The 15821-nt window shown below is 35.3% G+C and overlaps 1 protein-coding gene and 1 long non-coding RNA gene across 3 annotated transcripts in view; both read left to right on the top strand.

The window, feature by feature from the left end:
* The window catches only part of LOC107563358 (target of Myb protein 1-like), a 23432-nt gene that overhangs the window by 1737 nt on the left and 5874 nt on the right, over positions 1 to 15821 (top strand). For both annotated transcript variants that reach the window (XM_016248215.1, XM_016248216.1), the window contains exons 2-11: positions 1367 to 1451; positions 4179 to 4257; positions 4344 to 4493; positions 4630 to 4764; positions 4972 to 5076; positions 8423 to 8539; positions 8665 to 8798; positions 11808 to 11847; positions 11940 to 12063; positions 12171 to 12222. In XM_016248215.1, coding sequence (XP_016103701.1) covers positions 1367 to 1451; positions 4179 to 4257; positions 4344 to 4493; positions 4630 to 4764; positions 4972 to 5076; positions 8423 to 8539; positions 8665 to 8798; positions 11808 to 11847; positions 11940 to 12063; positions 12171 to 12222 — 1021 coding nt within the window. The remainder of the gene's footprint in view (positions 1 to 1366; positions 1452 to 4178; positions 4258 to 4343; positions 4494 to 4629; positions 4765 to 4971; positions 5077 to 8422; positions 8540 to 8664; positions 8799 to 11807; positions 11848 to 11939; positions 12064 to 12170; positions 12223 to 15821) is intronic.
* On the top strand, positions 14016 to 14565 carry LOC107563360 (uncharacterized). Its single transcript, XR_001606093.1, has 3 exons — positions 14016 to 14205; positions 14298 to 14421; positions 14529 to 14565. It is a non-coding gene; the product is annotated as an uncharacterized lncRNA (long non-coding RNA).

Consider the following 15821-nt stretch of genomic DNA (forward strand, 5'->3'; position numbering starts at 1 on the left):
TGGTACTTACTTGCACTTATCCGGATTGTTCAAACCGACTTAAAACTAAAAGATTACATTCTCTCGCGCGAACTCATTTGGGAGTGGTGACTTTCCACGTATTCCCAACTTCTGAGCCTGCTCGCCTGAAGTTATGGTTGATTGCTCTTCGGCTGGATATCAACACACCCATTAACGTAAACTACGCCAGAGCGCGTACACACCTCACGCACCGGACGCCGTGCGCGCGCCCAAAGACAGTTGGACATTGTGGTGTATTAGAGGTAAAAATTATATAAATACTGTTCGGTTTCTGGCACAAACCGATCGTTTCGTGTCTTAGGACATCAATGTGTCGTCACGAGCAATTTGGATTTGTCTGTGCATGTTTTTTTTTTACTCTCATAGATTTTGTTACCATTGCCATGCATTATACGACTGATAGACTGCAACGGTTAAAGTTAAAAATCATCATATGTGTTCTACTGAAGAAACAAAGTCGCCTACATCTTGGATGTCCTGGGGGTAAGCAGATAAACATCAAATTTTCATTTTTGGGTGAACTATCCCTTTAAGCACTGTAAACAGTACGACAAGTCACGTTAAACTCAGTAAGCTAGTTTAAATTTCCAGTTCGGCATATGAGTGGGATTTCTCTAATCCAGAATGAGTAGAGTGTAAATACAAGAACTCTTTTTAAAGTTAGTCCGGGCTGTTCATGACGATAAGGAGCCGTTATGTCATCAGAAGTTCAGTGTTTGTAACTCTACAAGTGTTGTTGTGAATCATAAACCACCCCGCTGATGAGTAAGATAACAATAATGGCCTGATGTAATAGCAGAAATGTTTATTTCATGTTCTCACCACTGGTGATGTTTCGACCCATATGGCTCTTCATCAGACATCTGGGCTCAAAATATCACCTGTGGTGAAAACATGAAATAAACATTTTTGCATTTTTAGAGCCGTGGTGTGACGACTTTTCTTTCTTTTTTTATTTTACAATAGTTGAGCACCCTCAGTGAGGTTTTTGTTACCCATCAGATGTGCACTTTTTTAAAAAAAAATTTTTTTTTATTGTTTGCTGATGTAATAGCAGGCCAGTCGACTGACAGTTCAGGGATGTTTGTTGTGTGTGTGTGAGCATGTAATGAGGTATTTGAAGCCAAGAGTAAGTTTCTTCTAAAGTTAATTGTTGATTCTGTTTATAGAGAACAATACTAGTTATCTTCATAATCGTTTTGGGTTCATCTGTGTTTCTGCATTTTGTTCAGTTGTGCTTAACAAAAAGTAACGATAAGTATGTAATCAAAACATGTTGTTGTATCCTTTTAGTTTAGATTGAAGCCTTTGTGTATCTCTGACTGCTTCTCGCTCTCTTGCTCAGAACATGCCACCAGTTCTTCTCTCCCGTCTGAAGACTGGGGCCTCAACATGGACATCTGTGACATTGTCAATGAAACCGATGAAGGGTGTGTATGTTGTCAGATACAACAGATTTCTGTTTATATGGTCATGACAATTAATTCTTTTTAAACTCATCCCCAATTGTATTTGGACACCTAAACGACACTTAAAATGTCTGAACGTCATTGTATTAGACCACGGACTCCCAAACTGACATTTGACCTAATATGCATCGATTTTACCTAAAATATTAGCTTGAAATCCCTCAGGCCTCAAGCCATCCAAGATGTAGATGAGTTTGTTTCTCCATCGGATCAGATTTGGAGAAATGTAGCATTACATCACTTGCTCACCACTTGCCATCAGAATGAAAGTCCAAACAGCTGATAAAAACATAATCCACAAGTAATTGACATTACTCTAGTGACGTAAAAAGCGGCATGTACATAATAAACAAATCCATTATTAAGACATTTTTATATTCAAACCGTTGCTTCAGTCCTCTATCCATAATATTGCTAATATTACTTAATAATGCTTTCATCTTGTATGAATCAGGAGAGAAATATGCACAGAACAAGCATCGTTTACAAGCAAAAACAGTCCAGAACAGTTCTCAACAAATATGTTGCTGGATTTTGATGTGAGAGGACAACAGGGAATGGACTTTTTCACTGGAGGAAACATTATTATGAATTATGGACTCATATTTTGGCCAGAAGCTACGGTTTAAAGATAAAACATGATAATGATGGATTTAGTTCTCGCATAAACACAGTTTTTTACTTCACAAGGCATTAATTGATGGACTGGAGTCATGTTGATTACTTTGTGATGTTTTTGTCTGTTCCGATGAAGAAACAAACTCATCTACATCAATTTTAAGCAAATTCCTACAGAGTAAACTGCTCCTTTGAGAAAAAAAATATTTCATAAAATTTAACAACACGTGTGTATGGTCATGGTTCTGTGATGTTGGCTATTGGTCACATGACATGCAGGTAAACAAATAAAATCTATTGTTCTATTTTAACCGTTTTTATTTTAAAATGATCTTAATTTGACATTTTTAAGATTTGATTATTAATGATTTAGTTTGGGAAACCCTGTGTTAGATTAAATAACAAACTACATAAAAAAAAAAAATGACAGTTCAGGGATGTTTGTTGTGTGTGTGTGAGCATGTAATGAGGTATTTGAAGCCAAGAGTAAGTTTCTTCTAAAGTTAATTGTTGATTCTGTTTATAGAGAACAATACTAGTTATCTTCATAATCGTTTTGGGTTCATCTGTGTTTCTGCATTTTGTTCAGTTGTGCTTAACAAAAAGTAACGATAAGTATGTAATCAAAACATGTTGTTGTATCCTTTTAGTTTAGATTGAAGCCTTTGTGTATCTCTGACTGCTTCTCGCTCTCTTGCTCAGAACATGCCACCAGTTCTTCTCTCCCGTCTGAAGACTGGGGCCTCAACATGGACATCTGTGACATTGTCAATGAAACCGATGAAGGGTGTGTATGTTGTCAGATACAACAGATTTCTGTTTATATGGTCATGACAATTAATTCTTTTTAAACTCATCCCCAATTGTATTTGGACACCTAAACGACACTTAAAATGTCTGAACGTCATTGTATTAGACCACGGACTCCCAAACTGACATTTGACCTAATATGCATCGATTTTACCTAAAATATTAGCTTGAAATCCCTCAGGCCTCAAGCCATCCAAGATGTAGATGAGTTTGTTTCTCCATCGGATCAGATTTGGAGAAATGTAGCATTACATCACTTGCTCACCACTTGCCATCAGAATGAAAGTCCAAACAGCTGATAAAAACATAATCCACAAGTAATTGACATTACTCTAGTGACGTAAAAAGCGGCATGTACATAATAAACAAATCCATTATTAAGACATTTTTATATTCAAACCGTTGCTTCAGTCCTCTATCCATAATATTGCTAATATTACTTAATAATGCTTTCATCTTGTATGAATCAGGAGAGAAATATGCACAGAACAAGCATCGTTTACAAGCAAAAACAGTCCAGAACAGTTCTCAACAAATATGTTGCTGGATTTTGATGTGAGAGGACAACAGGGAATGGACTTTTTCACTGGAGGAAACATTATTATGAATTATGGACTCATATTTTGGCCAGAAGCTACGGTTTAAAGATAAAACATGATAATGATGGATTTAGTTCTCGCATAAACACAGGTTTTTACTTCACAAGGCATTAATTGATGGACTGGAGTCATGTTGATTACTTTGTGATGTTTTTGTCTGTTCCGATGAAGAAACAAACTCATCTACATCAATTTTAAGCAAATTCCTACAGAGTAAACTGCTCCTTTGAGAAAAAAAATATTTCATAAAATTTAACAACACGTGTGTATGGTCATGGTTCTGTGATGTTGGCTATTGGTCACATGACATGCAGGTAAACAAATAAAATCTATTGTTCTATTTTAACCGTTTTTATTTTAAAATGATCTTAATTTGACATTTTTATGATTTGATTATTAATGATTTAGTTTGGGAAACCCTGTGTTAGATTAAATAACAAACTACATAAAAAAAAAAAAATGTTTCACAACCACAAAGTGTCACAATATAATTTGTCTTAATTTTGAGCTGTAAAGCTGTCATTCAAAACTTATCATTCTATAAAATTCGTAAAATAATAATAAATGGCTTAAGTGTCCAAATCTGTATGGTGCTTTGAGTTTCTAGATATTATAACATACATTGTATAACATAATTTTTGTGATGCTGCTCTGTTTCCAGACCTAAAGATGCAGTCAGAGCAATAAAGAAGAGGATACTGGGAAATAAGAATTTCAAAGAAGTTATGCTGGCTCTGAGTGTAAGTGTCAAACATAATGTTATTACCGTCGACTCAATGTCTTATTTCACAGTATCTTTGGAATCATTCTTCTGGTTTTGCTGCAGGTGTTGGAGGCCTGTGTGAAGAACTGCGGGCACAAATTCCACGTCTACGTGTCCACCAGAGATTTTGTGGAAAACGTTTTGGTCCAAACGATCCTGCCTAAAAACAACGCCCCAGTGTTTCTTCAGGACAGAGTCTTGAGCATGATACAGGTCCAGATAAACCCTTTATAAACTCAGCTAGTGCTCAGAGTAAATGTTTTTATGCGGTTCATATTTTTTGCTGTGAAGTATTCAAACAGAGCTCTTAGTGTGTCTGGCGTCTGATTCAATCTTTCTCTCTCTCTAGGCGTGGTCCGATGCCTTTCGTAGTTCTCCAGATTTGACGGGTGTCGTGACCATCTATGAGGATCTCAGGAGAAAAGGCGTGGAGTTTCCTATGACTGAACTGAATGGCTGTTCCCCTATTCACACTCCCAACAGGGTAGAAACTGCTGCACATTGACAGCACGTTGTTTATAAACAATTATGAATCCAAATAAAGATTTATTGGGATTCATACGTGTTTATAAAAAGCTGCACATCTCAAAATCAGACTGTATGTCCTCTATATAGAGTGCTAGCATGCAATATGTGCCATGCTTAATTTCAATTTTAGATTTATTCATTTATTAATGCTTGACTCCAACAGACCATTGAGTCTGCGTCTCCGGTAACAGCTTGCACAGAAAGTCACTTCGTCAAATCCTCACAGCCACAGAATACAGAGATGCCCTTCACACTGTCACCTCAACAGGTAACACACACACACATATGCAGCAATGCTGGCTCAGGCTGAAGTGAGGGTGGGACTGGAACATTTTAGGGATGAGCAAAATGTTATGGATGGACTAAACTGACTAGGCCGACTAATGGACTAGTAACCATTCAGCAGGACTCAATTTAGCTTTGAATTAAATATTTAATATTAATACTATTTAATAATTAATAGTTAAATTGAAATTTGTACACATACATAATGGTCATATTATATATACAATTAACCCCCAAAAGTGTGAGTAGTACATTAGTACTATTTAAGTAATCTCTTTTTTTAAGTATTGAGTTTAATATTTGTATTTAATGATTCAAGTTTAAAAAATAATTTGCATGATATTACATGATAGAATGATCATTGCAAAAGTAACCCCAATAGGCTGAGAATTATATAAACATTGGGGAATATATATATATATATATATATATATATGTGCATACACACACACACACAGTGGAGATCAAAATTAGAGAACATCCTACAATTTCCTAAATTTCAAGGTCACTGCTTAGTGCAACAGGAGGTTGTCCAGATGAAGGCTAAAGCGGCCCCGATATACTCAAAACGAAAGTCTTTTTCGTTTAGGGGTGAAACGAAGTTCGAAATACGTGAGCAGCGGTATACTGTTATCGAACATCCCGACGCCGCCCACTCTGATGAAAGCAACGTTTATATGAATATGTAAATATGTGCTGCGTGCTTTCCTCTCAGTAACAAAATAAACACAACAAAAATGGAGAGAACAGCAAGCGTTTTTAATAAAAAAGCATCTGTTCATAGCAACATGGGTATGCTTGCACGAGCTCTGCAAATTAGCACTCCCGTGAAGTCACGTCACGTGTATTTACATGGCACTTTATTCAATATATTGCTTAAAAGCAATCAGCCGTATTAAACATGAAAAACAGTGTCAGTGTCTCATTTCATCAAAAGCAAAACTTAATTTGCTACTATAAAGCGGCTCACCTCCAAGGTTTCGGCAGATGAAATGAACTAGTGATGTGTCGTTCGCGTTCATGCATGGGCTTAGTTCATGTGTAAGGCTGCGAGAAGGCTTAGCCTCCCCTGGATGTTCCTCACTGCAGAACACAAGGTCCAGGGGGCGTGGTTGGATCCACATCTAGGGGGTGGAGATGGGTAGGTTTAGGGGTGGAGATGGGTGGGTTTAGGGATCAGGGGGTGGAGACAGGTAGGTTTAGGTATATGTAAGGTGGGAGGAGTTGGATCTGGATCCAACCACGCCCCCTGGATCTTGTGTTCTGCAGTGAGGGGCTACTGTGGCCATGGGGACTTGGGGCAAAAATGACACTAAATTGGACAAAAATGCCCCTGCACAAATAAATTAAATCTATTACGTCTTTTGCTAACAAAGTGAAAATGAACAGACAGTGTCGAATGTGGCATCAAATTAAGATCTGCTCATGTTGCACAGTATTTCATTTGAGGCGTTTTTAAAGTGTTGCGCATTTTAACCAATCACACACAATTCTGTTGAGCTTAGGAATGCATTGGCCAATCAGAGGCGTTCAGATGAGTCATCGCTGAAACTCATCAGTTTTGAGTGAATGCGCGTTCTCTGACTGAATTCCGCAAATTCTCTCATCATAAACAACAAAGCGCAGATGTACGTACAATGTAACTAAGAGATTCATTTCAGTGTATACAGCTTCAGTGATTATAACGATAGTTTTTTTTTGAGTGCTTAAACTTGTGATAGATCAAAGTTAGTGATAATGTCACTTTCTATGTATAATTTATTCGCTGTTTGAATAACCGTGGAAAGGAAATGTTATATAGCCTAATTATCAATTTAATAATAATCACGTTAAATACAAATTTAGTCCCATTAAACATATTTTATTAGCCTACATGACACCGATGTCTGGTTGTTGCCCCAAAAGACGGGTTTATGATGTTTAATACATTTGGCTGCTTTTAGCCTTACCTTGGAGTTGGTTCACCCTCCGCCTATGCGTTAATGTAACAAAAAAAAAATGCATTAAAATAAGCCTTTTTTGAAAACACTAAATAAAAAATTGCTTACCAACACACAAACCATTCACAATTGCTAAATTGGGCTCAAATAGAAGGCTCGAGTGATACTAAATGAAGAGCCATCTGGTAGAATGGGGAGCTTCTAGGGGAGCCGAGCCAAAAGAGCCGGACTTCCCATCACTAAAATTAACCCGGAGAAGAGTTCTGTTTGAAAGAAGGTGGAGCCTCAGCACACACCTCCTATGACGTAATCGTCACGGACCAATGGTAGTACGAAAGTGTTTTGCAGCCAGAACGAACTTTTACGGAAAGTTTGCTTTGGCCAGCCCATAATGAACTTCCAAAACGAACACAGAACGAAATTCGTTTTGACCGGATTTTGTTCGAAATCCGTTCTTCGATTTCGCTTGAAGTATTTTGGGGACTTAAAGGGACGACCCTTTCAGCCACTGTAAGAGAAGTTTTTCATTCCAAATATGTAATTTCTCAAATATTGCAGCTTATAATGTCACTAATTCATTCAAGTCCCTCAAAAAGGCTGGTCGTCCACTTAAGACAAATGCACAAGAGGACAGGATAATGCTGAGACTCTCAAAGGGGAATCGGTTCAACTTTCGTGCTACAGTGGTTACTGTTCTCTAATTTTGATCACTGTGTTTTCCACAAAACATAAAGGTTTTTGGTGAAATGCCTTGGTTATTTGGTGAAACATGTTAGTATAACAGTGGTATACCCACAGCTAATATTGCTTAAAAAGTAAATAACACAAGTTATTTTCAGAAAAAAACAAGTAATTTTGATCTCCACACTGTATGTACACACACAAAGTGGCAATCGAAATTAGAGAACATAACATTCTATATATATATATATATATATATATATACACACACACACACACAGAAATGAATAAATATTAATGCATGTTAATAAATGTTTGTGTATGTGTGATTATTATTATTTAGCATATTACATGATGTGATGCTCATCACAAAATTACCCCCTAACAGGGTGAGACTTATATTAATTGATACTAATTCATATTACAGTAAGGTTCCATTTGTTACCATGAAGTGACAGTTAACAGTTTTTTCAGCATTTATTAATCTGAGTCCATGTTCATTTTTAAATGTACTATTAATAATATACTTAATATACATAATGTTTGTTCATAGTACATGAACTAATGTTAAGTTATACAACTTGAAATGTAAAAAATGTGAGTATATGTAGAATTTAACATTAATCATGGTAAATAAATGCTGTAAAATGATTGATTTTATTACTGTATTATTGAGTTCTGCTGGTTTCAAGTGTGTTTGTGTTTCAGATGAAGACACTGAAGACTGAACTGGAGGTGGTACGTAATAATATATCGGTGATGTCAGACATGATGAGTCCGATGGAGCCTGCAAGTCTTGAGCCATCGGACACAGAGCTAATACAGGTGGGAATCAAACACACACCCTTACTTTCGTTTTTCAGCATGTACACATTCATCCTCCAGTCATGATTTTAGGCCTATAAATGTGAAGGACTGTTGCTGTTTCTCTTCTCTCTGCCGGTCAGTAGCAGCTCTACTCCATGACCAAAGATATGCAGGGCCGGATGGTAGAGCTCATACCCAGACTGAGCGATGAGAAGCTTATAGAGCAGTTACTCTGTGCCAACGATGACGTTAACACCACGTTTGCACAGTATCACAGGTTAGAGGCAAATTGTCTTGATGACATGATGTTTGTGAACATTATATGAATGTTCATTTCATGCGCGTAGAGACCTGCAAGGTGTAAATGTGTCTTTAAAAATATGGTAAATAAGTATGTGACATGATAGTTGATCCAAAAAGACCTTTCGTCTTTCTTTATAATATTAAAAATAGATAAAATACACATCACAGTTGTTAAAGGGTTAGTTCACCCAAAAATGAAAATTAGCCCATAGATGACTAACCCTTTAAGTCAAGCAGTTCCATCACAAAGTTCAATATGTGTTTTCCTTGCTTGTCTCACAGAATCTCACATGCTATAAACACAAATTGCAACTAGCATAGGTTAAACAGACGTCCCTGCTTTCTGGGGACAGTCCTGGTTTTTAGTGTCCTGTCCATGACTTGACCCGTGCCCGGAAATGTCCCTGTTTTACAGCATATTCAAAACACCCACAAAATAATACACTCCAAAAAATCCTTAATAAAATAGCCTGCAGGTTACCGAAGCAGTTGTGTAGTGATTATTTTCACCAATAGAGGGCGCCGTGAGCTACACTGATTGCTTGGTTGCTCTGCTACTTCAAACATTAAGAACTTAACCTTAACAAGAGCAATTATCAAAAGAGACACTATTACCAGAGTGTAGCCACATAACTATTCATGTTAAATTAAAGTAATACTGTTTGTATGTACTAGATTTCAGGGCCTGAACAGTGTGTGGAATTGTTTTGCACACAATTTTAAATGTTCCCGAAAACAGACAAACACACATCTCCGTTGTAATGACTGGGTGGAAATTAATAGATAAAAACAATCTTTGACTAAACAAATACACTAGCAACAATTACATATGCAGAAAGCACATACTTTGTGCTCGAACTAAGCCTAAATTCTAATTAGGGGTAGTAAAGCTCCATTTCAAAAAAACGTATACAAAACATTTGAAAAGATTAAAAAAATGTAATTACTCTACAGTATATTAACAGTTTGTGCAAATGAAAATATCAAGTACAATTATTATTAAATACAAAAATGTTAAAGATTCATCATATGTTCTCTTATTGATTTTGCACGAGCGTATGGGACGCTCAAGGGTTCGGTTAGGTACAAGTAGAAATGGAGAGGGGAGTTTCCGGTTAGAGAAATGTGAGAAAGAGAGCAGGTCCCAATTGAAGGATTTTATTTGAATTATCCTTGCATGTTTGAATTGTTACAGGCATTTGCCCATAAGGGATGCATGTGGGCGTGTGTGGTCTACAATGAACAGAGAAAACAGAATGCAATATAACATTTGTAATATAAACAATAATTTGGCTAACATAAAGAAATAAACATTACACACAGCAGCAGTGACAGTAAATAACAGTATCAAATATCAGGTAATAAAGGCATTCAAGTTACATTTAAATAGCTGCATTATTTTGGCAAAGTGTTTATCATTTAAATATGTACTGTAAACAGGTGTACAATTTTAGCTTATGAATATCAATTATGCAGTGGAACATGCACAGTTAAGCAGTATTGAACAAGTGTCAACATTTGACTTAGCATAGACTATAAAACGAATAACTTACTTTTTTATCAATCACTCACAGAAGAAACAAACATGCTGTAGTCCATTTTCTTGCACAATGAACAAATCAATATATCCACCCATACATATAGACTGCCTCCTGATACTTGTCCAGGCGTGTCTTGACTTGTTCAGCCTTTTCCAAGCCGTAAAAGGTTATAGACATAAAGATACATCGTTGGGCTTTGGGTGGCATCGTTGGGCTTTCATACAGATTTATTGTTTCTGTTTTTCTAACGTCATAATTTTGAAAAAAATCAGATTTGATCTGATATTTAGCATACTACTTTATCTTTTCATGGCAGAAATAGTAAGAGTATTTGAGTAAAAACCTTGCCTCCCTGATGCCACCCAACCTCCAAACCTCAGACGCTCTCTTTATCTCTTTATCACTGTCAGTGTACTGACAACAAAATCATTGCATGATAAAATACAAGAATTGCACCATGTGTTGCTGTTGGGCTGTTGGTTCCAAACTATTAAAAACATTTTTGTTAATTGAAATCTAAAATAAAGTGAAATATAAATATTAGATGAAAATTAGAAATGTTGCCTTGTCAGCTAACGGAAATATACAGTTATTATATAGTGCCTTATTGTATTAACTATACAGTTAATATACAATGTACTGCGTTAGGCTAACCCAGACTTGTCATTTGCACTTATATATTGCTGCTGTTTTGTTAGTTTTGACTGCTTTTATTGTCCTCATTTGTAAGTCACTTTGGATAAAAGCGTCTGCTAAATGACTAAAAGTAAAAGTACATAAGTTTAGGTTGAAGCACTAAAATGACTAATTATACTATAATACATAAATCCTAAAACTTAGCTAATTCTAAATTAAACAAATTAAACCAAAATAGTCATATTTAGAAAAAATAAATAAATAAAAATGACAAAAACATACAATTAATAACAATCAAAACTGTAAATATAAAAATAAAAGCTCATTCAATATATGAATAAAAACTATAATATTATACGAATAATAAGACTATGATAACAGTCGCAATTAATAGCAGAAGTCCACAGTGCCAAATGATCCTTGATGATCCTAATTAATATCGGCAATTGTGGAAATTAGGAGATATCATATATGCTGTAGAGGAGAGCTCATCTATAATAACAGGGTTCCTATTATTATGGCAAACTTAGACATATCAGGGAATTTTTAAACTTGGTTTTCCAGACTTGGGAAGGTTATGGAAATAAATAAATACATTCATGGGCATTTTTATAAATAAATATACATATATTATAAATGTATTAAATCTGCTAAAAATCGCTCTTTGTGGATGCTTGAAAATCCTTATAAAGTAAACATAAACAATCAGAGAAATCATGAAAGTTAATTCAATTAATGATGTTTCACTTCAAGTTCATTTGATCACATACAGTATCTCAGTGTTACCTAACTTCTCTTTTTTTCAGATTTGAAAGACATCTCGACAAACAGAGCAGTGCACAATCTGTAAGAATTCATTAATTTGATATGAAATGCACTATAATGACTATATGTCGATTCTTTATTTGATTCATTCAGAATTCATTGTTGTATTTCAGAATCCAGCGAACACAAACCTCATTGATTTGGGAACTTCCAACCAAATAAAGGCAACAAATGGTGCTCATAGCGCAGTCAGCCAATCGACAGTCACCACGCTATCCAATCAGATGGCAGGATTGAGTAAGTTCCGCTTTTGCTTATATTTCTGAATCATTTATGCTCGCATTTTATTCTAATATTAATCTTCACAGTTATTAATGCATTATTTGTTGCGTGATTTGATATAGGCACAAAAGCTGATGACTTAAAACAAAATAAAAGCAGCTCATCACAAAACAGGTAAGAATTAAAGCAGTAGTTCACCCAAAAAATTAAAATTAGCTGAAAACGTGCTCACCCTCTGGCCAGAGTTTCCGGTTAGAGAAATGTGAGAAAGAGAGCAGGTCCCAATTGAAGGATTTTATTTGAATTATCCTTGCATGTTTGAATTTTTACAGGCATTTGCCCATAAGGGATGCATGTGGGCGTGTGTGGTCTACAATGAACAGAGAAAACAGAATGCAATATAACATTTGTAATATAAACAATAATTTGGCTAACATAAAGAAATAAACATTACACACAGCAGCAGTGACAGTAAATAACAGTATCAAATATCAGGTAATAAAGGCATTCAAGTTGCATTTAAATAGCTGCATTATTTTGGCAAAGTGTTTATCATTTAAATATGTACCGTAAACAGGTGTACAATTTTAGCTTATGAATATCAGTTATGCAGTGGAACATGCACAGTTAAGCAGTATTGAACAAGTGTCAACATTTGACTTAGCATAGACTATAAAACGGTTAACTTACTTTATCAATCACTCACAGAAGAAACAAACATGCTGTAGTCCATTTTCTTGCACAATGAACAAATCAATATATCCACCCATACATATAGACTGCCTCCTGATACTTGTCCAGGCGTGTCTTGACTTGTTCAGCCTTTTCCAAGCCGTAAAAGGTTATAGACATAAAGATACATCGTTGGGCTTTGGGTGGCATCGTTGGGCTTTCATACAGATTTATTGTTTCTGTTTTTCTAACGTCATAATTTTGAAAAAAATCAGATTTGATCTGATATTTAGCATACTACTTTATCTTTTCATGGCAGAAATAGTAAGAGTATTTGAGTAAAAACCTTGCCTCCCTGATGCCACCCAACCTCCAAACCTCAGACGCTCTCTTTATCTGCAGTTTACTGTCAGTGTACTGACAACAAAATCATTGCATGATAAAATACAAGAATTGCACCATGTGTTGCTGTTGGTTATCGTTAACCAAACTATTAAAAACATTTTTGTTAATTGAAATCTAAAATAAAGTGAAATATAAATATTAGATGAAAATTAGAAATGTTGCCTTGTCAGCTAACGGAAATATACAGTTATTATATAGTGCCTTATTGTATTAACTATACAGTTAATATACAATGTACTGCGTTAGGCTAACCCAGACTTGTCATTTGCACTTATATATTGCTGCTGTTTTGTTAGTTTTGACTGCTTTTATTGTCCTCATTTGTAAGTCACTTTGGATAAAAGCGTCTGCTAAATGACTAAATGTAAAAGTACATAAGTTTAGGTTGAAGCACTAAAATGACTAATTATACTATAATACATAAATCCTAAAACTTAGCTAATTCTAAATTAAACAAATTAAACCAAAATAGTCATATTTAGAAAAAATAAATAAATAAAAATGACAAAAACATACAATTAATAACAATCAAAACTGTAAATATAAAAATAAAAGCTCATTCAATATATGAATAAAAACTATAATATTATACGAATAATAAGACTATGATAACAGTCGCAATTAATAGCAGAAGTCCACAGTGCCAAATGATCCTTGATGATCCTAATTAATATCGGCAATTGTGGAAATTAGGAGATATCATATATGCTGTAGAGGAGAGCTCATCTATAATAACAGGGTTCCTATTATTATGGCAAACTTAGACATATCAGGGAATTTTTAAACTTGGTTTTCCAGACTTGGGAAGGTTATGGAAATAAATAAATACATTCATGGGCATTTTTATAAATAAATATACATATATTATAAATGTATTAAATCTGCTAAAAATCGCTCTTTGTGGATGCTTGAAAATCCTTATAAAGTAAACATAAACAATCAGAGAAATCATGAAAGTTAATTCAATTAATGATGTTTCACTTCAAGTTCATTTGATCACATACAGTATCTCAGTGTTACCTAACTTCTCTTTTTTTCAGATTTGAAAGACATCTCGACAAACAGAGCAGTGCACAATCTGTAAGAATTCATTAATTTGATATGAAATGCACTATAATGACTATATGTCGATTCTTTATTTGATTCATTCAGAATTCATTGTTGTATTTCAGAATCCAGCGAACACAAACCTCATTGATTTGGGAACTTCCAACCAAATAAAGGCAACAAATGGTGCTCATAGCGCAGTCAGCCAATCGACAGTCACCACGCTATCCAATCAGATGGCAGGATTGAGTAAGTTCCGCTTTTGCTTATATTTCTGAATCATTTATGCTCGCATTTTATTCTAATATTAATCTTCACAGTTATTAATGCATTATTTGTTGCGTGATTTGATATAGGCACAAAAGCTGATGACTTAAAACAAAATAAAAGCAGCTCATCACAAAACAGGTAAGAATTAAAGCAGTAGTTCACCCAAAAAATTAAAATTAGCTGAAAACGTGCTCACCCTCTGGCCACCCAAGATGTAGATGAGTTTGTTTCTTCATGGGATCAGATTTGGAGAAATGTAGCATTACATCACTTGCTCACCAATGGATCCTCTGCAGTGAATGGGTGCCGTCAGAATGAGAGTCCAAACAGCTGATAAAAACATCACAATAAGTAATCCACACCACTAATCCATTAATTAATGTCTTGTGAAGTGAAAAGCTGTGTTTGTAAGAAACAAATCCATCATTAGGGTGTTTTAACTTTAAATGAGTCCATAATCCATAATAATGTTTCCTCCAGCGAAAAAAATCCATCTCCTGTTGTCCTCTCACATCAATATCCAACAACATATTTTGAACTATTTGGACTGTTTTTGCTTGTAAACGGTGCTTGATCTGTGGATATTTCTCTCCTGATTCAGATGAGACCACTTATTCACTGGAGAAAGCAATATTATGAATAGAAGACTCATATTTTAAGTTAAGAACATCTTAATGATGGATTTGTTTCTTACAATCTTTTCGCTTCACAAGACATTAACTGTTGGACTGGAGTTGTGTGGATTATTGTGATGTTTTTATCAACTGTTTAGACTAGGGATGCGCCGATCCGATATTCATATCGGGTATCGGCTCCGATAATGCCATTTTTCTCGGATCGGGTATCGGTCAGAGGGCCAATCCAAATCCGAGATTTTTTTTTTTAAATTTCTCTCGATTGTGCAAATTATTCTGTGTTACTTCTGAAGCCATACGATAGCTTAATGTGAGCTACATATGAATATTTAAGTCCTTACATTAAAGTTCACACAAACTCTTTTCTCCGCTGTGGCTGTCAGTCATTCGTTCAGCCTTTAAAACACTGGTCGCGTTCGGTTACAGCAGTCAGCTCGGTAAAGCTCTCTCCAACATCATTCAATCCAAATCCGAGATTTTTTTTTTTTTAATTTCTCTCGATTGTGCAAATTATTCTGTGTTACTTCTGAAGCCATACGATAGCTTAATGTGAGCTACATATGAATATTTAAGTCCTTACATTAAAGTTCAAACAAACTTTTTTCTCCGCTGTGGCTGTCAGTCATTCGTTCAGCCTTTAAAACACTGGTCGCGTTCGGTTACAGCAGTCAGCTCGGTAAAGCTCTCTCCAAGATCATTCTGTGCTCCCATTATACTTGATTTGTAAATACATGTCTATGATTT

This window comes from Sinocyclocheilus grahami, unplaced genomic scaffold, assembly GCF_001515645.1.
Source record: "Sinocyclocheilus grahami isolate Dianchi unplaced genomic scaffold, SAMN03320097.WGS_v1.1 scaffold870.1, whole genome shotgun sequence".
NCBI lineage: Eukaryota > Metazoa > Chordata > Actinopteri > Cypriniformes > Cyprinidae > Sinocyclocheilus > Sinocyclocheilus grahami.